The sequence below is a fragment of the Engystomops pustulosus genome, chromosome 3, assembly GCF_040894005.1.
Source record: "Engystomops pustulosus chromosome 3, aEngPut4.maternal, whole genome shotgun sequence".
In the NCBI taxonomy this organism is placed as follows: Eukaryota; Metazoa; Chordata; class Amphibia; order Anura; family Leptodactylidae; genus Engystomops; species Engystomops pustulosus.
The window spans coordinates 66,910,071-66,935,655 of NC_092413.1; the positions used below are offsets into that span (position 1 = coordinate 66,910,071).

The 25,585-nt window shown below is 43.5% G+C and overlaps 1 protein-coding gene across 6 annotated transcripts in view; it reads right to left on the reverse strand.

The window, feature by feature from the left end:
• ADGRG6 (adhesion G protein-coupled receptor G6) overlaps nt 1-25,585 on the reverse strand; it is a 538,359-nt gene that overhangs the window by 133,518 nt on the left and 379,256 nt on the right. For 5 of the 6 annotated variants that reach the window (XM_072140986.1, XM_072140983.1, XM_072140980.1 and 2 more), the window contains 2 exons: nt 21,287-21,339; nt 5,017-5,082 (listed from right to left, as the gene is read on the reverse strand). In XM_072140986.1, coding sequence (XP_071997087.1) covers nt 5,017-5,082; nt 21,287-21,339 — 119 coding nt within the window. The remainder of the gene's footprint in view (nt 1-5,016; nt 5,083-21,286; nt 21,340-25,585) is intronic. The other variant, XM_072140981.1, reaches the window with a different exon arrangement.

Below are 25,585 nucleotides of genomic sequence, written 5' to 3' on the forward strand. Positions count from 1 at the left end.
CTTCTCATGGTCCCAAGCATTAGCAAGAGGAGGCATGATCAGCTCCTGCTATCTCCTCACATGTGTAAAGGAGTCATGTCATGTCAAGGTAGCACTTCCCTTCAGCTGGCCTCATCCTTTGAGTTGGAACCCAGGAGAAGAGAAAGCTACACTGCTGCGGGGGAATGAGGAAAGGTAAGTAACAGTTTTTTTTGTTAAATACCCCAGTGCAGGGGACTCAGGCCACAAGAAGAGGAGGATAAAGGACAGGATGCCACAGAAAGAGGAGGCTGGAGGACAGCGGGACACACAAAGAGCAGAATGGAGGACAGGAGGCCAAGTAAGGATGATGCTGGAGGACAAGGGTAATAGAAATAGGAGGCTGAAGGACAAAGGAGGAGGAGGATGGAGGACAGGGGGCCACAGGAAGATGAGGCTGGATGAGAGAATGACACAGAAGGAGGTGCTGGAGGACAGGAGGCCACAGAAAGAGGAGGATGGAGGACAGGAGGCCACAGGAAGAGGAGGATGGAGGACAGGAGGCCACAGTTTGAGGAAGATGGAAGCCACCGGAAGAGGAGGATGGAAGCCACAGGTAGAGGAGGATGAAGGCTAGGAGGCCACAGTATGAGGATGGACAGGACCACAATATGAAGGGTAGAGAACAGGAGGCCACAAAATAAGGAGGAAAGAGACCACAGAATGAGATTGGTGAAGGACAGAAAGCCACAGTATGAGGATGGAGGACAGGAGGCCAAAGTATGAGGGGGATGGAGAACAGGAGGTCAAAAAATGAGAGGGATAGAGAACAAGGGCCACACCATGTAAAATGGGTGGCGTGGGGGGTAGAACAGGGTCCACACCATATATGAAGGGGTGGGGTAGGAGTACAGATAGTATTGTATATAAGTTTGGGGGGATAAATAAAAGTGGAAAATCAAATGTAATGGAGGATAAAATTAAACTTGTTGCCAAGTTGCATTAAGAGATATTATATGGGTCCATAGAGGTTTGGCCACAGTAAGGACCTCATACCATGTGGGGACTATTAAGGTCGATATTATGCTATGTTTGTAGGTGGAGCAATGGATTCTCCTCTGACCTCTGGCATCAACAAGGCATTTCCGCCCACAGAACTGCCACTCACTGGATGTTTTTTCTTTTTTGGACCATTCTCTGTAAACCTTAGAGATGGTTGTGCGTGAAAATGCCAGTAGATCAGCAGTTTCTGAAATACTCAGACCAGCCCTTCTGGCACCAACAACCATGCCACGTTCAAAGGCACTCAAATCACCTTTCTTCCCCATACTGATGCTCGGTTTGAACTGAGGTACACCTGTCCAACTGCTCGTTAACACTTAATTTCTAATCAGCCAATCACATGGCGGCAACTCAGTGCATTTAGGCATGTAGACATGGTCAAGACAATCTCCTGCAGTTCAAACTGAGCATCAGTATGGGGAAGAAAGGTGATTTGAGTGCCTTTGAACGTGGCATGGTTGTTGGTGCCAGAAGGGCTGGTCTGAGTATTTCAGAAACTGCTGATTTACTGGGATTTTCACGCACAACCATCTCTAGGGTTTACAGAGAATGGTCCAAAAAAGAAAAAACATCCAGTGAGCGGCAGTTCTGTGGGCAGAAATGCCTTGTTGATGCCAGAGGTCAGAGGAGAATGGGCAGACTGGTTCGAGCTGAAGAGGCAGAAGACCATCTCTGAACGCACAGTACGTCGAACTTTGAGGCAGATGGGCTACAGCAGCAGAAGACCACGACGGGTGGCACTCCTTTCAGCTAAGAACAGGAAACTGAAGCTACAATTTGCACAAACTCATCGAAATTGGACAGTAGAAGATTGTAAAAACGTTGCCTGGTCTGATGAGTCTCAATTTCTGCTGCTACATTTGGATGGTAGGGTCAGAATTTGGCGTCAACAACATGAAAGCATGGATCCATCCTGCCTTGTATCAACGGTTCAGGCTGGTGGTGGTGGTGTCATGGTGTGGGGAATATTTTCTTGGCACTCTTTGGGCCCCCTGGTACAAATTGAGCATTGTTGCAACGCCACAGCCTACGTGAGTATTGTTGCTGACCATGTCCATCCCTTTATGAGCACAATGTACCCAACATCTGATGGCTACTTTCAGCAGGATAATGCGCCATGTCATAAAGCTGGAATCATCTCAGACTGGTTTCTTGAACATGACAATGAGTTCACTCTACTCAAATGGCCTCCACAGTCACCAGATCTCAATCCAATAGAGTATCTTTGGGATGTGGTGGAACGGAAGATTCGCATCATGGATGTGCAGCCGACAAATCTGCGGCAACTGTGTGATGCCATCATGTCAATATGGACCAAAATCTCTGAGGAATGCTTCCAGCACCTTGTTGAATCTATGCCACGAAGAATTGAGGCAGTTCTGAAGGCAAAAGGGGGTCCAACCCATTACTGGCATGGTGTACCTAATAAAGTGGCCGGTGAGTGTATATAAATACCAATAGATAAAAATATAAGGCTCCTATGAGTGATGTTAAAACCTTGGTCCACAACAGGAGTTGAGTAGGTGAGAATGAAGATAGGGTCTGAAAAGATTTTTGGAACTAAATTTACTTCCATTGTTAGCTAAAATCTGAACTAAGGTCAATATTTGGTCTGAATGAACTATTCCCAAAGCCAATGAATTGCCACTGCCATGCTACATGTACTGCACCGTACATTAATTAACAGCGTAAAGTGAGTGCTAAGGCGTTACAATGTTTCTCTTAGTAGCCAGCTGTCATTTGTATTTTAAATGCCTGGACATTCTATTATACAACATGTACAGTATTTGTGGTAAATGTAAACCGAGACTTACAGTTTCTATAACATGCAAAAAAAAGTATACATAACGCAAGAATAGTTCAATAAGTTGTTGAAGAATATATGAAGAATATTTCAGCTTTATGTTGGCATATTGTTGTTTTATTAACTATTAGGCCTGCTTACAAAGGCAGTTCCTTACTAAAGAATATCGACTTGCATAAAAACCCCTAGTTACAAGATCAAAAAAGTTATTTTTCTTGCTAATTAATGTACACTCTGCACCCCATATTGACAGAAAAATATTGAGTAGAAGCACCCTTTCCAGCTAGTACCGTCATGAGTCTTCTTGGGAATCTTTCTTGCATATTCTCTCCAGTTCCCTCAGCTTAGATGGAGAATGTTGGTGGACAGCCATTTTCAAGTCTGATCTAAGAGTTATGCGGAAGCTACTGATTTGTTATTTTAGCTGTGCGCTTAGGGTCATTTTCTTGATAGAAGGTGTTCCTTTGGCCCAGTCTGAGGTTCAGAGCATTCTGGAAGAGCTTTTCATCTAGGATCTCTCTTTAATTGGCCACAAACCTCTTTCCTTCAATTGCAACCAGTCATCCTGCAGCCATGCTGCTGAACCCTCCCCCCTTCCCCTTCATAGCTTGATGCTGCCACCACCATGTTTCACTGTTGGTATTGTATTTGGCAAGTTATGAGCAGTGCCTGGTTTTCTCCACCAAGTAGAATTAACACCAAAAGTTAAAACTTTGTCTCATCAGACCAGAGAATCTTATTTCTCATAGTCTGTAACTCATTCTGTGAGTGTGTATGTAGGTTTTCATATGTCTTGCACTGAGGAGAATCTTCTGTCAGCACACTCTGTCATAAAGCCCCAACTGGTGGAGGACTGCAGTGTTAGTGGTCTTTGTGGAAATTTCCCGCATCTCCCTACTGAATCTCTGGAGCTCAGCCACAGTGATCTTGGGGTTCTTCTTTACCTCTCTCACCAAGGTACTTCTCCCACTATTACTTAGTTTGGCTGGACTGCCAGGTTGAAGTAAAAAAATCATTTTTAGCCTAGGCTACATCTGTGCATTGCCACCTTTCTGTCTCTGAGCTCATTGGGCAGTTCCTTAGACCTCTTCATTCTCATGTGTTCTGACATGCACTGTGAGGTCTTATGTAGACAGGTGTGTGCCTTTCCTAATCGAGTCCAATCAGTTTAATTAAACACAAAAAATGATCTACATTTCTGATTTTTTCTGTCGAGATGGGGTATAGTCTATATTGATGAGCAAAACAAATGACTATTTTGACCCGTGACTGCCTGTACTTCCTTACTCCAATGCATATATTTGAATGTTACCTGCTAACCCATGTCCCATGTTATTAATATGAAAGCAATACCTTCTTAATAGAGGTAAAAAAAAAGTCAACATTAGATACCATCACTGCAATCTCTCTCCAACTTTTTCAAGTCAGGGGCAGGTGTCATACAAAAATGAGCATGAGAAAACATACAATAAAACATTATATTTATGTTGTCTACTAGAAAAATGAAAGGACATCTACCACCAGGATAAAGGATTGTAAACCATACTGGTGACAAACTGGTGTTTGCCCCCACTGGTAGGCTCTGGTCTTCTTTAAGCTTCCTATGCTCCTATTTTTAAGAAAAAAGGCATTAAAAATTATGCAAATGAGCCAGAGGGTCTCCATTCTCCATTCTCCATTAGCACCTATGGAGCTGGAGCCACTCAGGCTCATTCGCATAATTTTAAAAGCTTTTTTTTCTGTAAAATCTAGGGCATAAGAAGCATAAAGAAGAGCAGAACATACCAGAGGGGGCACACACCAGTATGTCAGTGTGCTTGGTATTCAATCCTTGATCCTGGCGGTAGATGTCCTTTAACAAATGGCTCTAACACTATTTATGGTAATGTATGCAGATTAGCTCCCTTCCAGGTGGAAAAGACTTCCACTGTAATGTCACCTATTGGAGGTAGTTACCCTTTATCTGATGATGTCTCCAACTTTGGAGACATTTGTTTACCTTCTTCCTAATCTCCTGCTGCCTTTCTGGTGTGGCACATGATATGGGCAGTATTTTAGACAAAAATTTTTGAAGCCCTTTCCCCTACCTCACACTTTGTAACTTTTGGCCCCACCATCTGATTATCTATACACGCCCTCCACTGTAGTGCCACCTATTGGAGGTAGTTACCCTTTATCTGACAATTGCTTACCGGTTGCTGAAGATGGTCTGCAAATCTCTGGCATGGCGTACATTTATATCATTCACAGGTGTAATGCTAGAAAAAGCAATGAAATTACAACTTAATTTTATATCAAGATGTTCTTAAACCCCCTATGGAGCAAGCTTATTTTCACCTCTTTATCATAATATATATATCATATATATTATAGTATATAGAGTTGGGAAAAGACACATGTCCATCAAGCCCACCCTATAAGATTAAACAAATGTTTTTTTTCATAACCCGTGATATTTTTGTTCACATTAAAAATCCAAGAAGAAACATATATATGTATTTATATATATGTATATATATTTGGACATACCTCTGTTCTGTCCATTAAGGTATTAGTACATTGTAATGACGTATTCCTTAAGCTGTCTTTTTCTGAGTTGAATAACTTTGGCATAAATCTGGAATTGTATTTTAGTTCCCTCATTTCCTTAATAAGTTGGTTGCTTACCTTTGCACCCTTTCCAGACCGACTTTGTCCTTTTTATACACTGGTACCCAAAACTGTACAAACAAACAATTCCATATGTAGTAAGGTCACCGATCTTCATGCATGTAGGTGTAGTCCACGCAAAGGAATCCTCCTGGATACGAGGATAACTCCAGCAAACTTTGTCTTGATCCAGCGACAGGACGAAACTCACCAAACTTGTTAAAATCAATGCTTTATGCTTTATGTATGGAACTAAATGTTAGCATTCTCCATTCGTTTTAAAGAAACATGATGAAGAACACTTTTTGCATTTGAACGACATTGTCTTTCTGTTAAAAGTAGAGATGAGCGAGCACTAAAATGCTCGGGTACTCGTTATTCGAGACTAACTTTTCCCGATGCTCGAGTGCTCGTCTCGAATAACGAGCCCCATTGAAGTCAATGGGAGACTCGAGCGTTTTTCAAGGGGACCAAGGCTCTGCACAGGGAAGCTTGACATGGGAACCTCAGAAAAGGATGGAAACACCACGGAAATGGACAGGAAACAGCAGGGGCAGCATGCATGGATGCCTCTGAGGCTGCTTAATCGTACCATTATGCCAAAATTATGGGCAATAGAATGGCCATGACAGAGTGACCGAATGAGGCTAGATAGCATCTAAAACATGCAATAATTGACCCTGACACTATAGGGGACGGCATGCAGAGGCAGCGGCAGCAGTGGCAGGCTAGAGAGTGTCATGGCGACATACCCTAAATGGACTCAGGCTTCAAACCAATTTGTGGCAGAGAGGAACCAAAGGAGGTGAGCAAGAAGCGCTGAAATGATTTCCTCTGTGAACAAAAGGTTGACGGTATATTTAGTCGATAACACAGCATGGTGGCGACATAGTGACCAAGTTCCATAACGTATCTGGTGAAACACCCGAAAAATGAGCCTGACACAGCTCTTTTGATAAGTGGACAACATGTGGAGGCAGCCATGGAGACGACTTCCATGATTAAGAGCGACAGGATGGGGCATTCATATTGCGCTGCTATGATTGCAACTTCAGGTCTCCAGCATGGCGGCTACAGATGGGCCGAGTTCCACTATGTATCTGGTGAAACACCTGAAAATTCTGCCTGACACAGCTCGTTTGATAAGGGGATGATGTGCTGCATATCCTCTCGTGCTCCAGCGTCTGGGATATAGAGAGTTGAAATGAGACATTGGTGGACGCTGTGGAGGATCGTGGAGGCAAAATGGACAGGAAACAGCAGGGGCAGCATGCATGGATGCCTCTGAGGCTGCCTAATCTTGGGATGGAGCTGGCGGTCCACTACCAGGCGAGATTTCGCCTGTCCAAGCCCCTGTCTCTCGGCTCCTCCCCACCCAAAATGGGCCTGGGGGCCAGAAGCGTTTATTTTGAAAAAATTATAATTTTCAAAGCAGGCCGGGTCATTTGAATATTTCACCTAGGAATAATGGGATAGCATAGTGGTTCTATTTTTCATTGTTTTTACGGAAATGGTTCCATGATTAAGAGCGACAGTATGGAGCATCCATATTGCGCTGCTATGATTGCAACTTCAGGTCTCCAGCATGGCGGCGACAGATGGGCCGAGTTCCACTATGTATCTGGTAAAACACCTGAAAATTCTGCCTGACACAGCTCGTTTGATAAGGGGACGATGTATGGAGGCAGTGAACTAGTAGTAGATTAAAGGTGCTGCAGTTAAAACTATGTTAGTTGGATCTTGGGATGGAGCTGGCGCTCTGCTGCCAGGCGAACTTTCGCCTATCCAAGCCCCTGTCACTCGGCTACTCCCCAAACAGCACTTCTAAGAACCTTTTGTATAAGATCAAGTGTAGTAGTGTTCTTATAAGTTTGGGATATGGCGGGTGAGGGGAATGTAAACAGATGCGCAAGAAGCGCTGAAATAATATCGGTAAATGATAAAAGTTTGCCAGTATATTTTGTGGATTACACAGCAGGGTGGCGACAAAGTTAACAAGTTTGATGTGGAAGCCATGAAAACAACCCAAAATTCTGCCTGACACAGTTCGTTTGATAAGGAGACCATGTATAGAGGCAGCTATATGGCCGACTTTTGGAGGCAGCTATGGCGATGACGTGTGGAGGTAGCAACGTGTGGAGGCAGCTAAAAAGACGACATGTGGAGGCTGCTATGGAGACAATTTAATTTGGATAGTGCCTGTATGTGGCAGTCCAAAAAAATTTTCAAACCAGAGGAGCAGGTAGGTGGTCCTCCAGAAAAATTAAATAGATTGAGTGCCTGTATGTGGCACTCCCAAAAATTGTTTAAAACAGAGGACCGGGTAGGTGGCCCTCCAGAAAAATTAAATACATAGAGTACTATAGCTAGAGCCAGTTGGCCCTGGCAAAAAATAGCCAGTTTCCTCTGCTTTAGTGTACAAAGAGGAGGAGAAAGAGGACAATGAGGAGGAGGAGTGCATACATTATTCAGGTTGAGCTTCGTTCACCTGGTGGAGAATGGAAATCCGGAGAAATCCAGGCTTTATTCATCTTGATAAGCGTCAGCCTGTCAGCGCTGTCAGTCGACAGGCATGTACGCTTATCGGTGATGATGCCACCAGCTGCACTGAAAACCCACTCGGACAACACGCAAGCGCCAGGGCAGGCAAGAACCTCCAAGGCGTACAGCGCCAGTTCGTGCCACATGTCCAGCTTTGAAACCCAGTAGTTGTAGGGAGCTGTGTGATCATTTAGGACGATGGTATGGTCAGCTACGTACTCCCTCACCATCTTTCTGTAAAGATCAGCCCTACTCTGCCGAGACTGGGGACAGGTTACAGTGTCTTGCTGGGGTGACATAAAACTGGCAAAGGCCTTGTAAAGCGTACCCCTGCCAGTGCTGGACAAGCTGCCTGCTCGCCTACTCTCCCTCGCTACTTGTCCCGCAGAAGTACGCCCTCTGCCGCTAGCGCTGTCAGAAGGGAAATACTGTTTCAGCTTGTGCACCAGGGCCTGCTGGTATTCATGCATTCTCACGCTCCTTATCTCTCCAGGGATGAGAGTTGAAAGATTTTGCTTGTACCGTGGGTCCAGGAGAGTGAATACCCAGTAATCGGTGCTGGAATAAATTCTTTGAACGCGAGGGTCACGGGATAGGCAGCCTAGCATGAAATCTGCCATATGCGCCAGAGTCCCAACGCGCATGAATTCATTCTCCTCACTGGCCTGACTCTCCATTTCCTCCTCCTCCAACTCCTCTTCTTCTGCCCATACACGCTGAACAGTGAAGGACTGAACAATGGTCCCCTCTTCTGTCTCACCAACATTCTCCTCCTCTTCCTCCTCATCCTCCTCCGATATACGCTGAGAAACAGACCTAAGGGTGCTTTGGCTATCAACAAGGGAATCTTCTTCCCCCGTCTCTTGTGACGAGCGCAAAGCTTCCGACTTCATGCTGACCAGAGAGTTTTTCAACAGGCCAAGCAGCGGGATGGTGAGGCTGATGATGGCGGCATCGCCACTGACCATCTGTGTTGACTCCTCAAAGTTATTCAGCATCTGACAGATATCAGACATCCATGTCCACTCCTCATTGTAGACTTGAGGAAGCTGACTGACCTGACTACCAGTTCTGGTGGAAGTTGACATCTGGCAGTCTACAATCGCTCTGCGCTGCTGGTAAACTCTGGATAACATGGTTAATGTTGAATTCCACCTCGTGGGCACGTCGCACAACAGTCGGTGAGCGGGCAGTTGGAGGCGGCGCTGAGAGTAGCAGCATCTGTGCTGGACTTTCTGAAATGCGCACAGATGAGGCACACCTTCGTGAGCAAATCAGACAGATTGGGGTATGTCTTGAGGAAACGCTGAACTATGAGATTTAACACATGGGTCAGGCATGGCACATGTGTCAGTCTGCCGAGTTGCAGAGCCGCCACCAGGTTACAGCCGTTTTCACAGACAACCATGCCTGGCTTCAGATTCAGCTGTGCCAGCCCCAGGGCATCACGGCGCAGACTGATCTGTATCAGTCTGCGCCGTGATGCCCTGTAATAGCTCTTGGGCGGTGTGCCTTTTATCGCCTAGGCTCAGCAGTTTGAGCACCGCCTGCTGTCACTTAGCGATGGCACTGCTGCTGTACCTAGAGCTACCGACTGATGGCGCCATGCCCACGGATGGTAATTCGGAGGAGGAGGTGGAGGAAGCATAGTAGGCCTTTGAAACCTGGACCAAGGTAGGCCCCGCAATCCTCGGCGTCGGCAGTATATGACCAGCCCCAGGGTCAGACTCGGTCCCAGCCTCCACCAAGTTAACCCAATGTGCCATCAGCGATATATAGTGGCCCTGCCCAGCAGCACTCGTCCACGTGTCCGAGGTCAGGTGGACCTTGTCAGAAACGGCGTTGGTCAGGGCACGGATGATGTTCTCTGACATCATCTTGTGCAGGGCTGGGACGGCACATCGGGAAAAGGTGGTTTCGAAAGGCCTCGGTGTCTCTACCAGCCTATAGGGCAGCATCTCCAGGCAAAGCAGTTTGGAGATGTGGACGTTGATGGCTTGGGCATGTGGGTGGGTTGCACTATACTTCCTTTTGCGCTCCAGCGTCTGGGGTATGGAGAGCTGAATGCTGGTGGATGCTGTGGGGGATCGTGGAGGCGAAGATGGGGTTTTTGCACGGGAGGTGTTTGGGCCGGGGTCCTGGGCAGGGGGCTGACTAGCAGATGATACAGAGGAAGGAGCAGTGGTGTGCCCGGCCGGAGGTGAACGGGCTTGGTGCCATTGAGTGGGGTGTTTAGCATTCATATGCCTGCGCATACTGGTGGTAGTTAAGCTAGTAGTGGTGGAACCCCTGCTGATCCTGGTTTGGCACAGGTTGCACACCACAGTCCGTTGGTCATCCAGTGTTTCTTTAAAGAACCTCCAGACTTCTGAAAATCTAGCCCTCACCACAGGAGCTTGACTACGGGAAACATTTGGCGCTGATGCACCAGCTCTGGCCCTGCCTCTCCGTCTGGCCCCACCACTGCCTCTTCCAACCTGTTCTGCTATAGGACTCGCCTCTGTCTCAGAAGCACTGTGTTCACCCGGTCTATCAACCCAGCTTGGGTCTGTCACCTCATCATCCTCCGATCCCTCAGTCTGCTCCCCCCTCGGACTTCCTGCCCTGACAACAACTTCACCACTGTCTGACAACCGTGTCTCCTCATCGTCCGACACCTCTTTACACACTTCTTCCACTACGTCAATAATGTCATCATCACCCACAGACTGCGACCGGTGGAAAATCTGGGCATCGAAAAATAGCTCAGCAGCAACCGGACAAGTGGTTTGTGACTGTGGGAAGGGTCCAGAAAACAGTTCCTCAGAGTATGCTGGTTCAAATGCCAAATTTTGCTGGGAGTGGGCAGACTGGGGGGAAGGAGGCTAAGGTGGAGGAGCTGGAGGAGTGCTGATTTCGGTGACATGGGTGGACTGCGTGGAAGACTGACTGGTGAACAAATGGCTAGAAGCATTGTCCGCAATCCACAACATCACCTCTTCGCACTGCTCTGGCCTCAACAGTGCTCTACCACGAGTCCCAGTAACTTCAGACATGATGAACCTAGGGAGTGTAGCTCTGCGGCGTTTCCCTGCTACCTCATCAGCAGGTGGTGTCTCACCCCGCCCAGGACCACGGCCTCTGACCCCTGTAGTAGTTGGACGCCCAAGTCCACGCCCTCGTCCTCTACCCCTAGCCCTCGGGTTAAACATATTCCAAATTAAAGTGTAAACTTAAAAAAAATTTTTTTTGTGTTTATTTTTAATTTTTTTTTTTTTTAAACAAAACGATGCTATCCTATTGCTATGGCTAGTTTCTAACCTACACTGACAGCACACAACTGGATTTTGTTCTGTGCCTGATGACTTTGAGTTCTAAAAAGAAATAAACGTAAAAAAAAATAAATCAGAAGACTGTGCCTAATTCAAATTAAACCCCTAATAAATTGTCCCACTTCGGTGTTTAAGGTGGATATGTGTGTCACTAAGAGCTAAACAAAACGGTCGCAAGTCTCCCAGCAAATTCCTCACAATATGGTACTAGCTGCACTACTAGTGGAAGCAAGCCCAGCCACAAGCAAACAAAAAAAAGTAAAATATAACGCTATTGTCGGCCTAAGTAAGCCGTTGGGGTTCTCCTATGGCTATTTTCTAGCCTACACTGAAAGCACACTGCTTTGCCAGATTACTTTGAGTTATAAAAAGAAATAAACGTAAAAAAAAATAAATCAGAAGACTGTGCCTAATTCAAATCAAACCCCTAATAAATTGTCCCACTTCGGTGTTTAAGGTGGATATGTGTGTCACTAAGAGCTAAACACAACGGTAGCAAGTCTCCCTGCAAATTCCTCACAATATGGTACTAGCTGCACTACTAATGGCAAGCCCAGCCACAGGCAAACCAAAAAAAAGTAAAATAAAACGTTATTGTAGCCCTAAGAAGGGCTGGTGGGTTCTTGTAGAATCACTCCTGCCTAACACTATTCTAATAGAACACCCTAACGCTTTCCCTGACCAGCAGCAGCTCTCTCCCTAGCGGCATCCAGACAGAGAATGATCCGAGCAGCGCGGGCAGGGGCTAGTCTATTCCAGGGTCACCTGATCAGGCCAGCCAACCACTGCTATCGACGTGTAAGGGTGCCACGTCTTGCTGGGTGGAGTGCAGAGTCTCCTGGCTTGTGATTGGCTTTGTTTCTGGCCGCCAAAAATCACAACGGCGGGAGATGCCATTTTGTCGAGCGGGCGAAGTATTCGTCCGAGCAACGAGCAGTTTCGAGTACGCTAATGCTCGAACGAGCATCAAGCTCGGACGAGTATGTTCGCTCATCTCTAGTTAAAAGCTTTCGCATATTGGAGAATGTTAACATTTTGGTCCATAAATAAAGCATGAAGCATTGATTTAACAAGTTTGGTAAGTTTCGTCCTGTCGCTGGATCAAGAAAAAGTTTACCCAAAACTGTACACAATGGGGCAGATTTATCAAGCTGTCTGAAAGTCACAATATTTCTAGTTGGCCACGGCAACCAATCACAGCTTAGCTTTTATTTTACCAGTGCTCATGAATATTTTAAAGGGGAGCTCTGATTGGTTGCAATGGGCAACAAGAAATATTCTGAATTTCAGACAGCTTGATAAATCTGCCCCAATATTCCATGTGTGTTTTGACCAGTGATTTGTATACGGGTAAAACTATCCTTACCTTAAGAATCTATCCCTCTCTTGATACATCTCCCAATTTTATTTGTTTTATAATGAGATACCTGTAACTATTCACTAAAATTCAATAAAAGTTTAACATTCACCAATACCCTATTTTTTCTGTACTTGACAGTTTAGAACATAATTGTACATTTTGTTTCCATGGCCCAAATGTATAACCTTACATCCACCCAATTCTCCATTTTCCACAATTCCCTCTGTAGTATTATACTGTCGGTCTTGGCATTTATTACTTTACAGAGCTTAGTATCATCTGCAGATATTAAAACTGTACTGTGTAAACCCTCTATGACATCATTAATGAAGATATCCTTTTGGTTCTTCTTATTCACTGATCTTACTTCAGCTCCCATTCTTCCCCCATGTACCAAAACTTTTTCCAGCTCCCTATATACTTTGTACAAGTATAGATGCCCTCAACTATAGTTTTAATATTCATCCAACCTTCAAGCCATTTTTACTCCTAAACAGCTGAACTCTCACCATTGAGATGCAGCCCATTCCTGCTGTAGAGGTAGTCAACAAAGCAAAGTCAACAAAGTTCTTCATAAACTGCTTACTTCCTACACCAACTTTGGAGACATTTGTTTACCTTGCTAATCTCCTGCTGCCTTTCTGGTGTGGCATGAGATATGGGCAGTATTTTAGACAAAAGGCAAAGAACAGAGAAGGGGGCATGCAGAGATAATCAAATGGCGGAGCCAAGAGGCACTCCAGTGACATAGCCGGAGCGGCTGCAGCTAATCTGAATATTTTTATAAAGACTTTTGTACAGGTTCCTGAAGATGACAAAGATGTTGCCCTCCCCTAGGATGGAAATGTAAGTTTGGACAGTCTACTATCAGTAAATCCGATTGTAGATGTTTTTTTAAGGGAAACTGTCACCCCTTTTACACATATACAACTAGTGACAGGTTCCTAAGAAGCCCTATTAACTAACTGACATCCTTCATTTAGCTAAAAATTATTTCTCTTACATCCCTATGAATCAACTGTATCTTATATTCCCTGACATCAGATAAGGCTTGCTCTGCTCAGCCAGTGGCACATCTGCTTCTCCCCATGCCTTATGAATTTTCTTAGCATGTCATGTGACCATGGTGAAATCATCACAGGTCATTTATCCTCCTTACATTAACAAACTGTACACCATGCATATATCTGATCATATGTAATCACAGCAGCTTCCATGCACTTCTAATCCTCCCCATCCTCCATGGATTTCTCCTCCCCATCCTTTATAAAGGCTGCTTTGACTTCATGTGATCAGATACATACATGGGTTAAACTTTGCAGATGTAGCAGGACCTTTGATGATGTCATCCTGGTCTCATGATGTTCAGTGCGCAATGATGGAACAGAGATCTCCATAAATATATCACATCCTGCCAATCTGTTTTAAACATAGTTTTTAATAAAGTATTTATTTTAGGTGGGTACATTTGCATGGCTGGTTCTCTTTAAATAGAGCAATATAATTTTTTTTATAGGTGAGCAGTACTTCTAAAATTAATTTTTTTCTGGTTATGTGCTTCTTATATAGGAGTTGTTTTTCAGTAACTATGGGAGGTGTAAGCCGATTGCTTCAGAATGTAATTGTTATTAATTACTTTATAACACTATAACTTACTCAAAGTTTTGAGACATTTTCTCATGACATATTGCACTTATTGCATATTGCATACATGGATTTTGGTTGAAATGTTTTGGTTGATATGTTTAGCATTTTTTAATTTAACCTGTTAACGCTCCGCTTCCAATATATCGGATGCTGAGCGCAATGACTTAATGCTCAGCATCCAATATATTGGACGCGAGCACTACTTGTATTTTGGAAGTCACCCTGTCACGAGACAGTGTGACACCTTGGTGGGAGGTGTCAACATCGCCAGTCGACACTCCATCAATGACATCACAAGACTGATCTGATTGGTCCAGTGCCATCGATCGCCACCATTGGTCAATCAACACAGATTGGCCAATGACAGAGATCTGTGACATTGGAGCACTGATCTTACTAGCCCCATGCAATGTAATTAAGTGTCACGTGGGTAGCACCGTATTGGCTTTGAGAACGTCCTGTTGCCATGACAGCCTGGAGTCTTTATAAGACTGCAGGACCTGAAAATCTGTAACAGATCTTTATATACCTAGGCCTGTACTCTGGACAAGTTGGCATCCTCTGCGCCAAGAGGAGAGGGGCTTCTATGATCACTATAGAGAGGAATACTTGACTGTAAGAGCAGTGAGTCTATGCAACTCTCTGCTGCAGGAGGTTGTTGTTGTGGATACTTTGTAAATATTCAAAAGAGGCCTGGATGCCTTTATTTACAACAAAAATATCAAGTGTTAAGGGAAAAAAGAAAATATATATATATATATATATATATATATATATATATATATATATTGTCTTTTTCCAACTTTATATACAATGATACTATGATAACCTATGATAACCCATTTTACACAGGACCTATATCTAAACGGAATATACAGTGCTGCACAGATTATATAGGATTGCTGCCCCATGTTGCCACATACTTTACACAGGACTGTTGCATCACATAGCTGCACGCATTACACAGGCCTGCTGTCCCTGTAGCTGCACACATTACATAGGACTGCTGCCCCTTTATCCACAAACTTTACATAGGACTGCTGCCCAATCTAGCCATACACTTTACACAGAACTCCTGTACCCTATAGCTGCACACTTTGCACTGGTCTACTGCATGCTTTATACAGGTATGTTGCCGCTGTATCTGCACACTTTATACCGGACCGCTGCACCTTGTCACTGGACATTTACACAGGACTGTTGTATTTTCTCCATACATAGGATTACTTCCTCTTCCTCCACGGACACTCCATGTAAAGCTGCAGTCCTGTTTAAGTTAAGAAACTGGACAGGTTGCACTGCCAATCAGCCCCTGTATGTATGCATGCATGTATATTCAATATGTACACACTTGATTTTGGTAATGTTTGTTCTGTATGTAATGGGCTTGGTTCTGTTGCTAGATTTAAATATAGAATTTGTATTTTTGGGCTGAATTTATGGTTTTAGATTGCATTTTTGTTGTGAGCTTGGTCCACTGCTACATGTAATTAATGAACTGGGTTCTGGTACTTTAGTCTTCTATAAAACTTAGTTTTGGTTATTGATTTTTATATTTATGGGAAAAAGGGTCTCTGGCTAGACTAACTGTTTGATAAGCATAACATAATTGAAATCTAAAAATAGCCAATTTTTCAAAATGGTCACAAAATTTCTAATTTTTCTTGAAAAACCAAAAAACATATCAACCAAAAATTATCACTAAATAACAAGGATGAGTCAGCGCAACACTGGACAATAGGCTGATGTCACTGGTAACAAAGGAGGTGACCTGCACCCCAACTTGAATATAGATCCAAGTAGTGGAGCTACTAAAACAAAAATAAAACAAGGTGTACCTGCGCCAAACAAACTAACAAGTGTACAATCTCCTCTATATCACCATTAAAAACCTCATTAACATGTATATGTATAAGAAATGGGGCATATGATAAATGTGATATCTTGAAGTCTGGACGGTAATTCGCTATTGAATTATAATGGATACCTGGTGATGGTGGAAACCGGACCTCCTGGTCCAAGGTGGATACAGTCCCTTTCAGTGCTGGAATCTGGAGATGTGGTATGGTCCATGGTTATGGTTGTCCAGAAGGGTTTTCACAGATAATCCAACCTAAATGTTCTTAGACTTGGGGATCGCTAAATTCGCACGTGGAGTAGAGCCCCGGCCAGTAGCTACTGCTCCATACACAGTTCTGATTGCAATCCGTGTGGTGACGTCACCCGATACTGTTAGTCCAGAAAGACAAATTTCTTCCTACGCGTTTCGAAGGCTGCTGCCTTCTTTGTCAGGGAATTTTTGTCAATGTGCATAAGGTGTGTTTATATAGCGATCGCCTGTCCAAGTAAGTATACCACAACCCCTCCTAAAATAATGAAACTAAATATTTCTATTTATTTTAATGAAAAAACTATTTTATTCAAAACTTAAAATTAAAATAGTAGCTAAAATGTGCATAAAAATAACGGTGTTCTGTATAGCCTCTACGACTACATATATAAGATGGTATCATGTATGTTGTATTCAAAGGGCATCATGTGTCCAAAAGGTTTAAGGTATATGTCAAAACACTCGTTACAGGAAGGCAAATAGTTCTATTTCTTGATTTAGCCCTTCAGGTGCTAATGAATCCAATAAAAAGATCCATTTGGTTTCTGTCCGTGACATCTGGGCAATGTAATTTCCTCCCCTTGGGTTCACCTTTTCTATAGCGAAAAATTTGGAGCCCACGAATTGTTTCTGATGGAACAGTTTGTAGTGTTTCGATAGAGGGTGTTCTTCTGCCCTTTTATGATGTTTCGTCTATGTTCATTAATGCAGTTTTTTAGTTTCCTCTTAGTTCGACCCACATAGAGTTTGTTACAGGGGCATTTGATGCAATATATAACCCCTTTAGTAGAGCAATTCATGTGGTTTTTTATCTTATACTTCTCTGGACATGTGCTGGGGCCAAAAGATTTAATTATCTCTTTGCTTTTTGAGGTTTTGCATGCATTACAATGGATACTGGGAAAAAAACCATATGCATGCAAAAAATTCTTCTGTATTCCATTCTTTTCCGATACTTTGTTTTTTATGGTTGGTGCTATTAGAGTCCCTATGTTTCTAGCTTTTTTGAAGATAAATGTAGGTTTTTTTGGTAATTGTTGTCCAATGATTTTATCCTGGAACAAAATGTTCCAGTGGCGCTGGACAATATGCTTTAGAATTTCCTGATCTTGCGTATACTGAGTTATGATAGGAATTTTTATCAGAGGCATGGTTTGGTCCTTCATATCTGGACCTGTCTGCAATTTTTCGTCTGCTTTTTTAAGTAGGCTTGATCGGTGCATATGTGTAATTATTTGTTCAGTGATTTTTAATTGGGTCTTCTCATAGCCTTTTTCTTCAAAATTCTTTTGAAGTGTTTTGGCTTCCTCTTCAAATTTTGTTATATCTGTACAATTCCTACGGTGACGGAGTTATTGGCTTTTGGGGATTGCATCTAGCCATATCGGAAGGTGACAGCTTGTTTTCGATATAAAGCTGTTACTGTCGGTTGGCTTGTTGTAAGTCTTAGTTTTGATGTTCCCCTCTTCTATATAAATGGTTAGATCCAGGAAGTTTACGCTTATCTGGCTATATGTTGGTGTGAACTCTAAGAAATAGTTATTTTTACTTATTTCTTTCTTAAATTGTTGAAGTGATTTTTCTCCTCTGGACCAGATAAATAGCACATCGTCTAGAAATCTATGCCAGAGGACCAGGTTCGCAGCAAGCCCGCCTGTGGGGAAGATGTGTTGGTCTTCCCAGCTCCCCACATATAAATTGGCGTAGCTTGGTGCGAACCTGGTCCCCATGGCTGTACCCCATGTTTGAAGGTAAAACAAATCATCATATTTAAAATAATGATGGGTCAAGATAAATGAAATACATTCCCCTATGTATTTAATTTGATTGTCCAAAAAGGATCCTGATTTCCTCAAAAAATGTTCCGCAGCACTGCGTCCTTTATTATGTTCAATGATGGTATATAGTGATGTGACGTCTAGCGTGCCAAAGAGAAAATGTTCTTACCATTTAATTGCCTCTAAAATTTGAAGAACGTGTTTGGTGTCTTTCAGGTAAGCAGGTAATTTCTGTACCTGTGACTGCAGCAAATTGTCTATATATTCGGATAAATTGGATGTGAGGCATCCAATGCCCGATATAATGGGTCTTCCAGCGGGATTGGTTTCCGATTTGTGGATCTTGGGGATATGGTACATAACCGGTATTCTTGGAGTTAAATTATTAATGTATTGAGCTTCTTTTTTGTTCAAGACATTTAGTGTCAAGCCATTTTTCACCAAAACCCCCAATTCTCTTTTAAAACCCTCAGTGGGGTCCGATTTTAGTTTCAATTACTTGTTCATCTCCCAATAGACGTTTTGCTTCTTTGTGGTAGTCGGAGGTGTTTTGAACCACTATACTTCCTCCTTTGTCTGCGGGGCGGACGGTTATGTTGTTATTTTTCTGTAGTGTAATGATAGCCCTTTGTTCTTTCTGATTGAGATTCCCCCTATATCTCACTCTATTTTTATTTTTGTTTGCATTTTTATCTTCAACCTTCTTAATATCTCTTATGACTAAGTTTTGGAACACTTTGAAGGCCTCCGAGTATTCATTTAGGGGGTTAAAATGTGACTTAGGTTTTAATGTGGTATGAATAATCTGGTCTGTATTGGTGGGGGGTCAGGTAATAGGAGGTCTCTTAATAAAAAATTTCTAAATGGTCAAATTTCGTAGAAATTTCTTTATCCCAATGAATGCATCGAATCTATCGAACCGTACTGTTGGGGCGAATTTTAGCCCTTTATTTAATAATTTGGTTTCTCCCTCTGTTAATGTATGATCGTTTAAGTTAAAAAAAATTTGTCCGGTATCTACTGTATTATCATTTTTGGATTTAGGTTTTGCCCTTATTTTCTATTTAGCGAGTTTCCCCGCCCTTTGCCCACGCCTGTGTCTCTTTTTGTTTGCCTGAAAAAATTTTGATTCATTGTTATCTTTTTTGGTTTGTTTTGTTTGTTTGTTGTTTTTGATCTTGTTTCAATTCTTTTAACTGGCGATTCTTTAGTATATGTATCTTTCTGTTTACTTTTACTTCTATTATCATTAGGCATTGTTTTTTACCCTCTTTGTCTAAATTTTGTTTTGCCTTCTGTGCATAAGTTTCTCTATCTGAGATGTCCTCACTATCTGAGGCTTCATCTAAGATGTCAAATCTGTTGGATGTCAAAATGGGTGTACATATCTCATTTGTAATCAATTTGTAATCCTGATTGATAATAACCCTTGGTTCTAATGGTACCCGCTGTTCCGGAATTGGGTCTGTTAATTCCTCTATGGATGAAACAGACTCTATGGGTTGTAAATGTCAAGGTTAGATAGATTATGTTCGAGCTCGTCAATTGTATTATACATGCTCGTAGTGACTTCTTGATTGTTTGCTATACTATCCGTCTGGTTAGTACTTATATTTTCTATATTTCTTTTTCTCAACAATTTCTTGTTCTTTTGTTTTTATACATTTTTTTATGTTTGACGCTAGATGTAAAATTTGGATCTTTAAAAGGCTTTATTGTGTCAAATAAATGTAAGATGTGTTGGTTGATTTGTCATAGTTGGTTACAGCGTTTTGTTATTATAAATTGTACTGTTTGCCCCTGTAACAAACTCTATGTGGGTCGAACTAAGAGGAAACTAAAAAACCGCATTAATGAACATAGACAAAACATCATAAAAGGGTCAGAAGTACACCCTCTATCGAAACACTACAAACTGTTCCATCAGAAACAATTCGTGGGTTCCAAATTTTTCGCTATAGAAAAGGTGAGCCCAAGGGGAGGAAATTACATTGCCCAGATGTCACGGACAGAAACCAAATGGATCTTTTTATTGGATTCATTAGCACCTGAAAGGCTAAATCAAGAAATAGAACTATTTGCCTTCCTGTAACGAGTGTTTTGACATATACCTTAAACCTTTTGGACACATGATGCCCTTTGAATACAACATACATGATACCATCTTATATATGTAGTCGTAGAGGCTATACAGAACACCGTTATTTTTATGCACATTTTAGCTATTTTAATTTTAAGTTTTGAATAAAATAGTTTTTTTTAATTAAAATAAATAGAAATATTTAGTTTCATTATTTTAGGAGGGGTTGTGGTATACTTACTTGGACAGGCGATCGCTATATAAACACACCTTATGCACATTGACAAAAATTCCCTGACGAAGAAGGCAGCAGCCTTCGAAACGCGTAGGAAGAAATTTGTCTTTCTGGACTAACAGTATCGGGTGACGTCACCACACGGATTGCAATCAGAACTGTGTATGGAGCAGTAGCTACCGGCCGGGGCTCTACTCCACGTGCGAATTTAGCGATCCCCAAGTCTAAGAACATTTAGGTTGGATTATCTGTGAAAACCCTTCTGGACAACCATAACCATGGGCCATACCACATCTGCAGATTCCAGCACTGAAAGGGACTGTATCCACCTTGGATCAGGAGGTCCGGTTTCCACCATCACCAGGTATCCATTATAATTCAATAGCAAATTACCGTCCAGACTTCAAGATATCACATTTATCATATGGCCCATTTCTTATACATATACATGTTAATGAGGTTTTTAATGGTCATATAGAGGAGATTGTACACTTGTTAGTTTGTTTGGCGCAGGTACACCTTGTTTTATTAAAAATTATCACTAGCACTTACTACCGCTCACTAGAAAATCACTTGGATAAGATAAGCACTTTAAAATTATTACCGCATATAGTGAAAAGTGAAAAACAGCTGTGTTCTTAAAGGGTTAGAGTAGGAAGCTTGTTGTTTTAAGATTTTAATCCCACCTCTGCTTAACAACACTCCTCCATACATGTATGGCATGCATTAACTTATTTAAGAGAATTCTTACCTTATATTTACAACAAAAACAGTGTAATTCCAGTTTCGGAATGTAACATTCAGCTGGAAAAAAAGCAAAATTATTTAATTATTGCATCAAATTTTAAAGTACCTCAAGTTAACATATGTTAAATCGTATTTATGTTTGTAATTATATTTAATGATGTGTTTAGGATTGTAATACTTACTGCAAGGCCTAAAGGTGTAGTGTCAGGCAAAATGAAATATATTTCATTGCTTGGGGAGTGAGTCTTCTTTGGCACAGAGAAGTTTTTGGGTGGCTTGACATTTTTAAATATTCAGATACATTTAATTTTAGCCCCACTAGGAAACTTTAGAATGTGATCATTTGTGAGTTGTGTAATGAGTGTCAGGCAGTTTCCCTCACCACTATTGATCTTGGAATTGGTAAGACAATCATGACACCTTGGTTAAACAACTGGAAGCATGCAGAGATTTATAAATAAAGAAAGAAAAGCCTATTGCTAGACCTATATAAATAAACAAATAAGAAAGAAATGTATTCATGTACACTTACAGACAATTGCATTAATAAGGTCTCTCAAGATTCCCAAATGGGCTATGCTTGGGAATACTAGTATCTAATGCTGAATAGATAAAGTATAACAACTGTAAACTTTGATAGTTCGGAGTTGACATGCTATTTTCAATCTCTACTGTAAATAAGCATGGTCAAGCCAGTTTCTTCCTCTGCTGTACTCTTATTTAGTGAAATCCAAGATGGCGCTATGATAGGTGGCTGCCTGTGTACTTGCTACAGCCTCCCCCTCCCCTTTCCCCCCTATTCCCTCAAGTTTTCCCCCTGATCTATTCAGTTTCTACCTGAGGTGCCAGGCTCTCACTCACCCAACCAGTCCTGAAAGTCAAGGTGAAGTTCAATGCTAAGGCCACAGCCACGTGGACCCAGTAACAAGCTGTGCAGGCTGAAACTCCCTTGAGACCCATCGGACACCATTCAGATGCCACTACACCACCTGGGTACATAAAAACTGTTGTACAGGGCAATCGCCGCACATGTCTACGACCCAAACCCATTGCCACCTGGCAGGCCGGAACTGTGGCCCATTGATACATGTAAATTGCCTCTGTACAAGCTGGTGGAGCTGCCTTGGGATTTCCTGCAATCAGAAGTACCCCACCAGGGCAGCCACTGACCAGCCGCATGTTTTTTTCAGTGTGTGACAGCTCAATGCCTGATGCAGCCACGCTCCACACCTCCACACATACTCTAATGCCACCGCAGCCAGCAAATATTGTTATGCAGCCAGTCAAGCTGCCTCAGGATCGACTGCAGAAGTACCCCGCCAGCACCACCACCGAACTGACCAGCTGCACGTTTGTTGCAGCTTGCAGCATCTCGCCTCCTGATGCCCTCACCCTGACTCCATACGTGCTCTGATGCCACCGCAGCCATGAGCAACATGTACGGCATACCAAGTGGGGTACTGCCAGCCCACTTGGCGGCTCCTTTCACCAATGAGAATTGAATCTCGGTGTGTGCTGATGCAATAGGTCTAGAGACTCCATGCCCACATGGATGCAGGGCTCTTTCCAAACTGGGTATGGTACAAAAGACACAACTGTTGCTTTACAAGGCCATAAGTACCTTCCACTTCCAGGTATCACTGCTTGCTACCCCTTTCTTAGCCCTGCATGCCACAACCAGGCCCTCACCCTCTATTACGAACCCATTCCAGCATCCAGCGTATCACCAGCACCGGGCAGCTTTGGATTGCCACACTGAATTCAATAGAGCAGTGTCTCCGCCCAGGTAGCCAAGAGAGCCAGGGCCAGTTATACCGAAGATGAGGTCATGGAGTCAATAATACAGCTAAGGTGGTACCCAGTGTCAGACAACTTAAGCACTAGCAAAGGCACCGTTGGAGGTGCACATCGCACCTCCAGCTATTTAACAATCTGTGGGAAACAGAATATAACAGTGATAATGCATATTGGGGCACATTTACTTACCCGGTCCAGTCGCGATCCAGCGGCGGGTTCTCCGACGCTGATTCGGGTTCTGCCGGGATTCACTAAGGTCCGTGCGCCGATATTCACCAGGTGTCGCTGCTGCGCCGAGGTCCGCTGGAGTTCACCTGCTTTTTTCTGGTGTATGTGAGTGCTTGATCTTGCGACACAAATGGCTTTTTAAATTCTGCGGTTTTTCCGAATCCTTCGGGTTGTCTGGTGGCCACGCCCCCGATTTCTGTCAAGCGAAAGTCGGCGCGATTGCGCCAAAAATCGATCGCGTGCGCCACAATCCCATGAAATACAGCGCAAAGCGGAAATATTCGGGAAAAACCCGACGGATTCGTGGCTGCGGACCCTTAGTAAATGTGCCCCATTGTGTCTATTGTGATGTTTGACTTCAACCCCATAGTAAGCTTCTTAATGTCTTTTTGTTTTGTTTTTAAGTAACTAGTAGAGATGAGCGAACATACTCGTCCAAGCTTGATGCTCGTTCGAGCATTAGCGTACTCGAAACTTCTCGTTGCTCGGACGAGTATTTCGCCAGCTCGAGAAAATGGCATCTCCCGCCGTTGTGATTTTTGGCGGCCAGAAACAGAGCCAATCACAAGCCAGGAGACTCTGCACTCCACCCAGCATGACGTGGTACCCTTACTCGTTGATAGCAGTGGTTGGCTGGCCTGATCAGGTGACCCTGGAATAGACTAGCCCCTGCCCGCGCTGCTCGGATCATTCTTTGTCTGGATGCCGCTAGGGAGAGAGCTGCTGCTGGACAGGGAAAGCGTTAGGGTGTTCTATTAGAATAGTGTTAGGCAGGAGTGATTCTAGAAGAACCCAACAGCCCTTCTTAGCTCTACAATAACGTTATATATTTACTTTTTTTTGGTTTGCTTGTGGCTGGGCTTGCTGCCACTAGTAGTGCAGCTAGTACCATATTGTGAGGAATTTGCAGGGAGACTTGCGACCGCTGTGTTTAGCTCTTAGTGACACACATATCCACCTCAAACACCGAAGTGGGACAATTTATTAGGGGTTTGATTTGAATTAGGCACAGTCTGCTGATTTATTTTTTTTTTACGTTTATTTCTTTTTATAACTCAAAGTCATCAGGCACAGCACAAAATCCAGTTGTGTGCTGTCAGTGTAGGTTAGAAACTAGCCATAGCAATAGGATAGCATCATTTTGTTTAAAAAAAAATGTAAAGTTTACACTTTAATTTTGAAAATGTTTAACCCGAGGGCTAGGGGTAGAGGACGAGGGCGTGGACGTGGGCGTCCAACTACTGCAGGGGTCAGAGGCCGTGGTCCTGGGTGGGGTGAGACACCACCTGCTGATGAGGGAGCAGGAGGAACCCCGCAGAGCTACACTCCCTAGGTTCATCATGTCTCAAGTTACTGGGACTCTTGGTAGAGCACTGTTGAGGCCAGAACAGTGCGAAGAGGTGATGTCGTGGATTGCGGACAATGCTTCTAGCCATTTGTCCACCAGTCAGTCTTCCAAGCAGTCCACCCATGTCACCGAAATCAGCACTCCTCCAGCTCCTCCACCTCAGCCTCCTTCCCCCCAGTCTGCCCCCTCCAAGCAAAATTTTGCATTTGAACCGGCATACTCTGAGGAACTGTTTTCTGGACCCTTCCCACAGTCACAAACCACTTGTCTGGTTGCTGCTGAGCTATTTTCCGATGCCCAGGTTTTCCACCGGTCGCAGTCTGTGGGTGATGATGACATTATTGACGTAGTGGAAGAAGTGTGTAAAGAGGTGTCGGACGATGAGGAGACACGGTTGTCAGACAGTGGTGAAGTTGTTGTCAGGGCAGGAAGTCCGAGGGGGGAGCAGACTGAGGGATCGGAGGATGATGAGGTGACAGACCCAAGCTGGGTTGATAGGCCGGGTGAACACAGTGCTTCAAAGAGACGGAGGCGAGTCCTATAGCAGAACAGGTTGGAAGAGGCAGTGGTGGGGCCAGACGGAGAGGCAGGGCCAGAGCTGGTGCATCAGCGACAAATGTTTCATGTAGTCAAGCTCCCATGGCGAGGGCTAGATTTTCAGAAGTCTGGAGGTTCTTTAAAGAAACACCGGATGACCGATGGACTGTGGTGTGCAACCTGTGCCAAACCAGGATCAGCAGGGATTCCACCACTACTAGCTTAACTACCACCAGTATGCGCAGGCATATGAATGCTAAACACCCCACTCAATGGCACCAAGCCCGTTCACCTCCGGCCGGGGACACCACTGCTCCTTCCCCTGTGTCATCTGCTAGTCAGCCCCCTGCCCAGGACCCCGGCCCAAACACCTCCCATGCGAAAACTCCATCT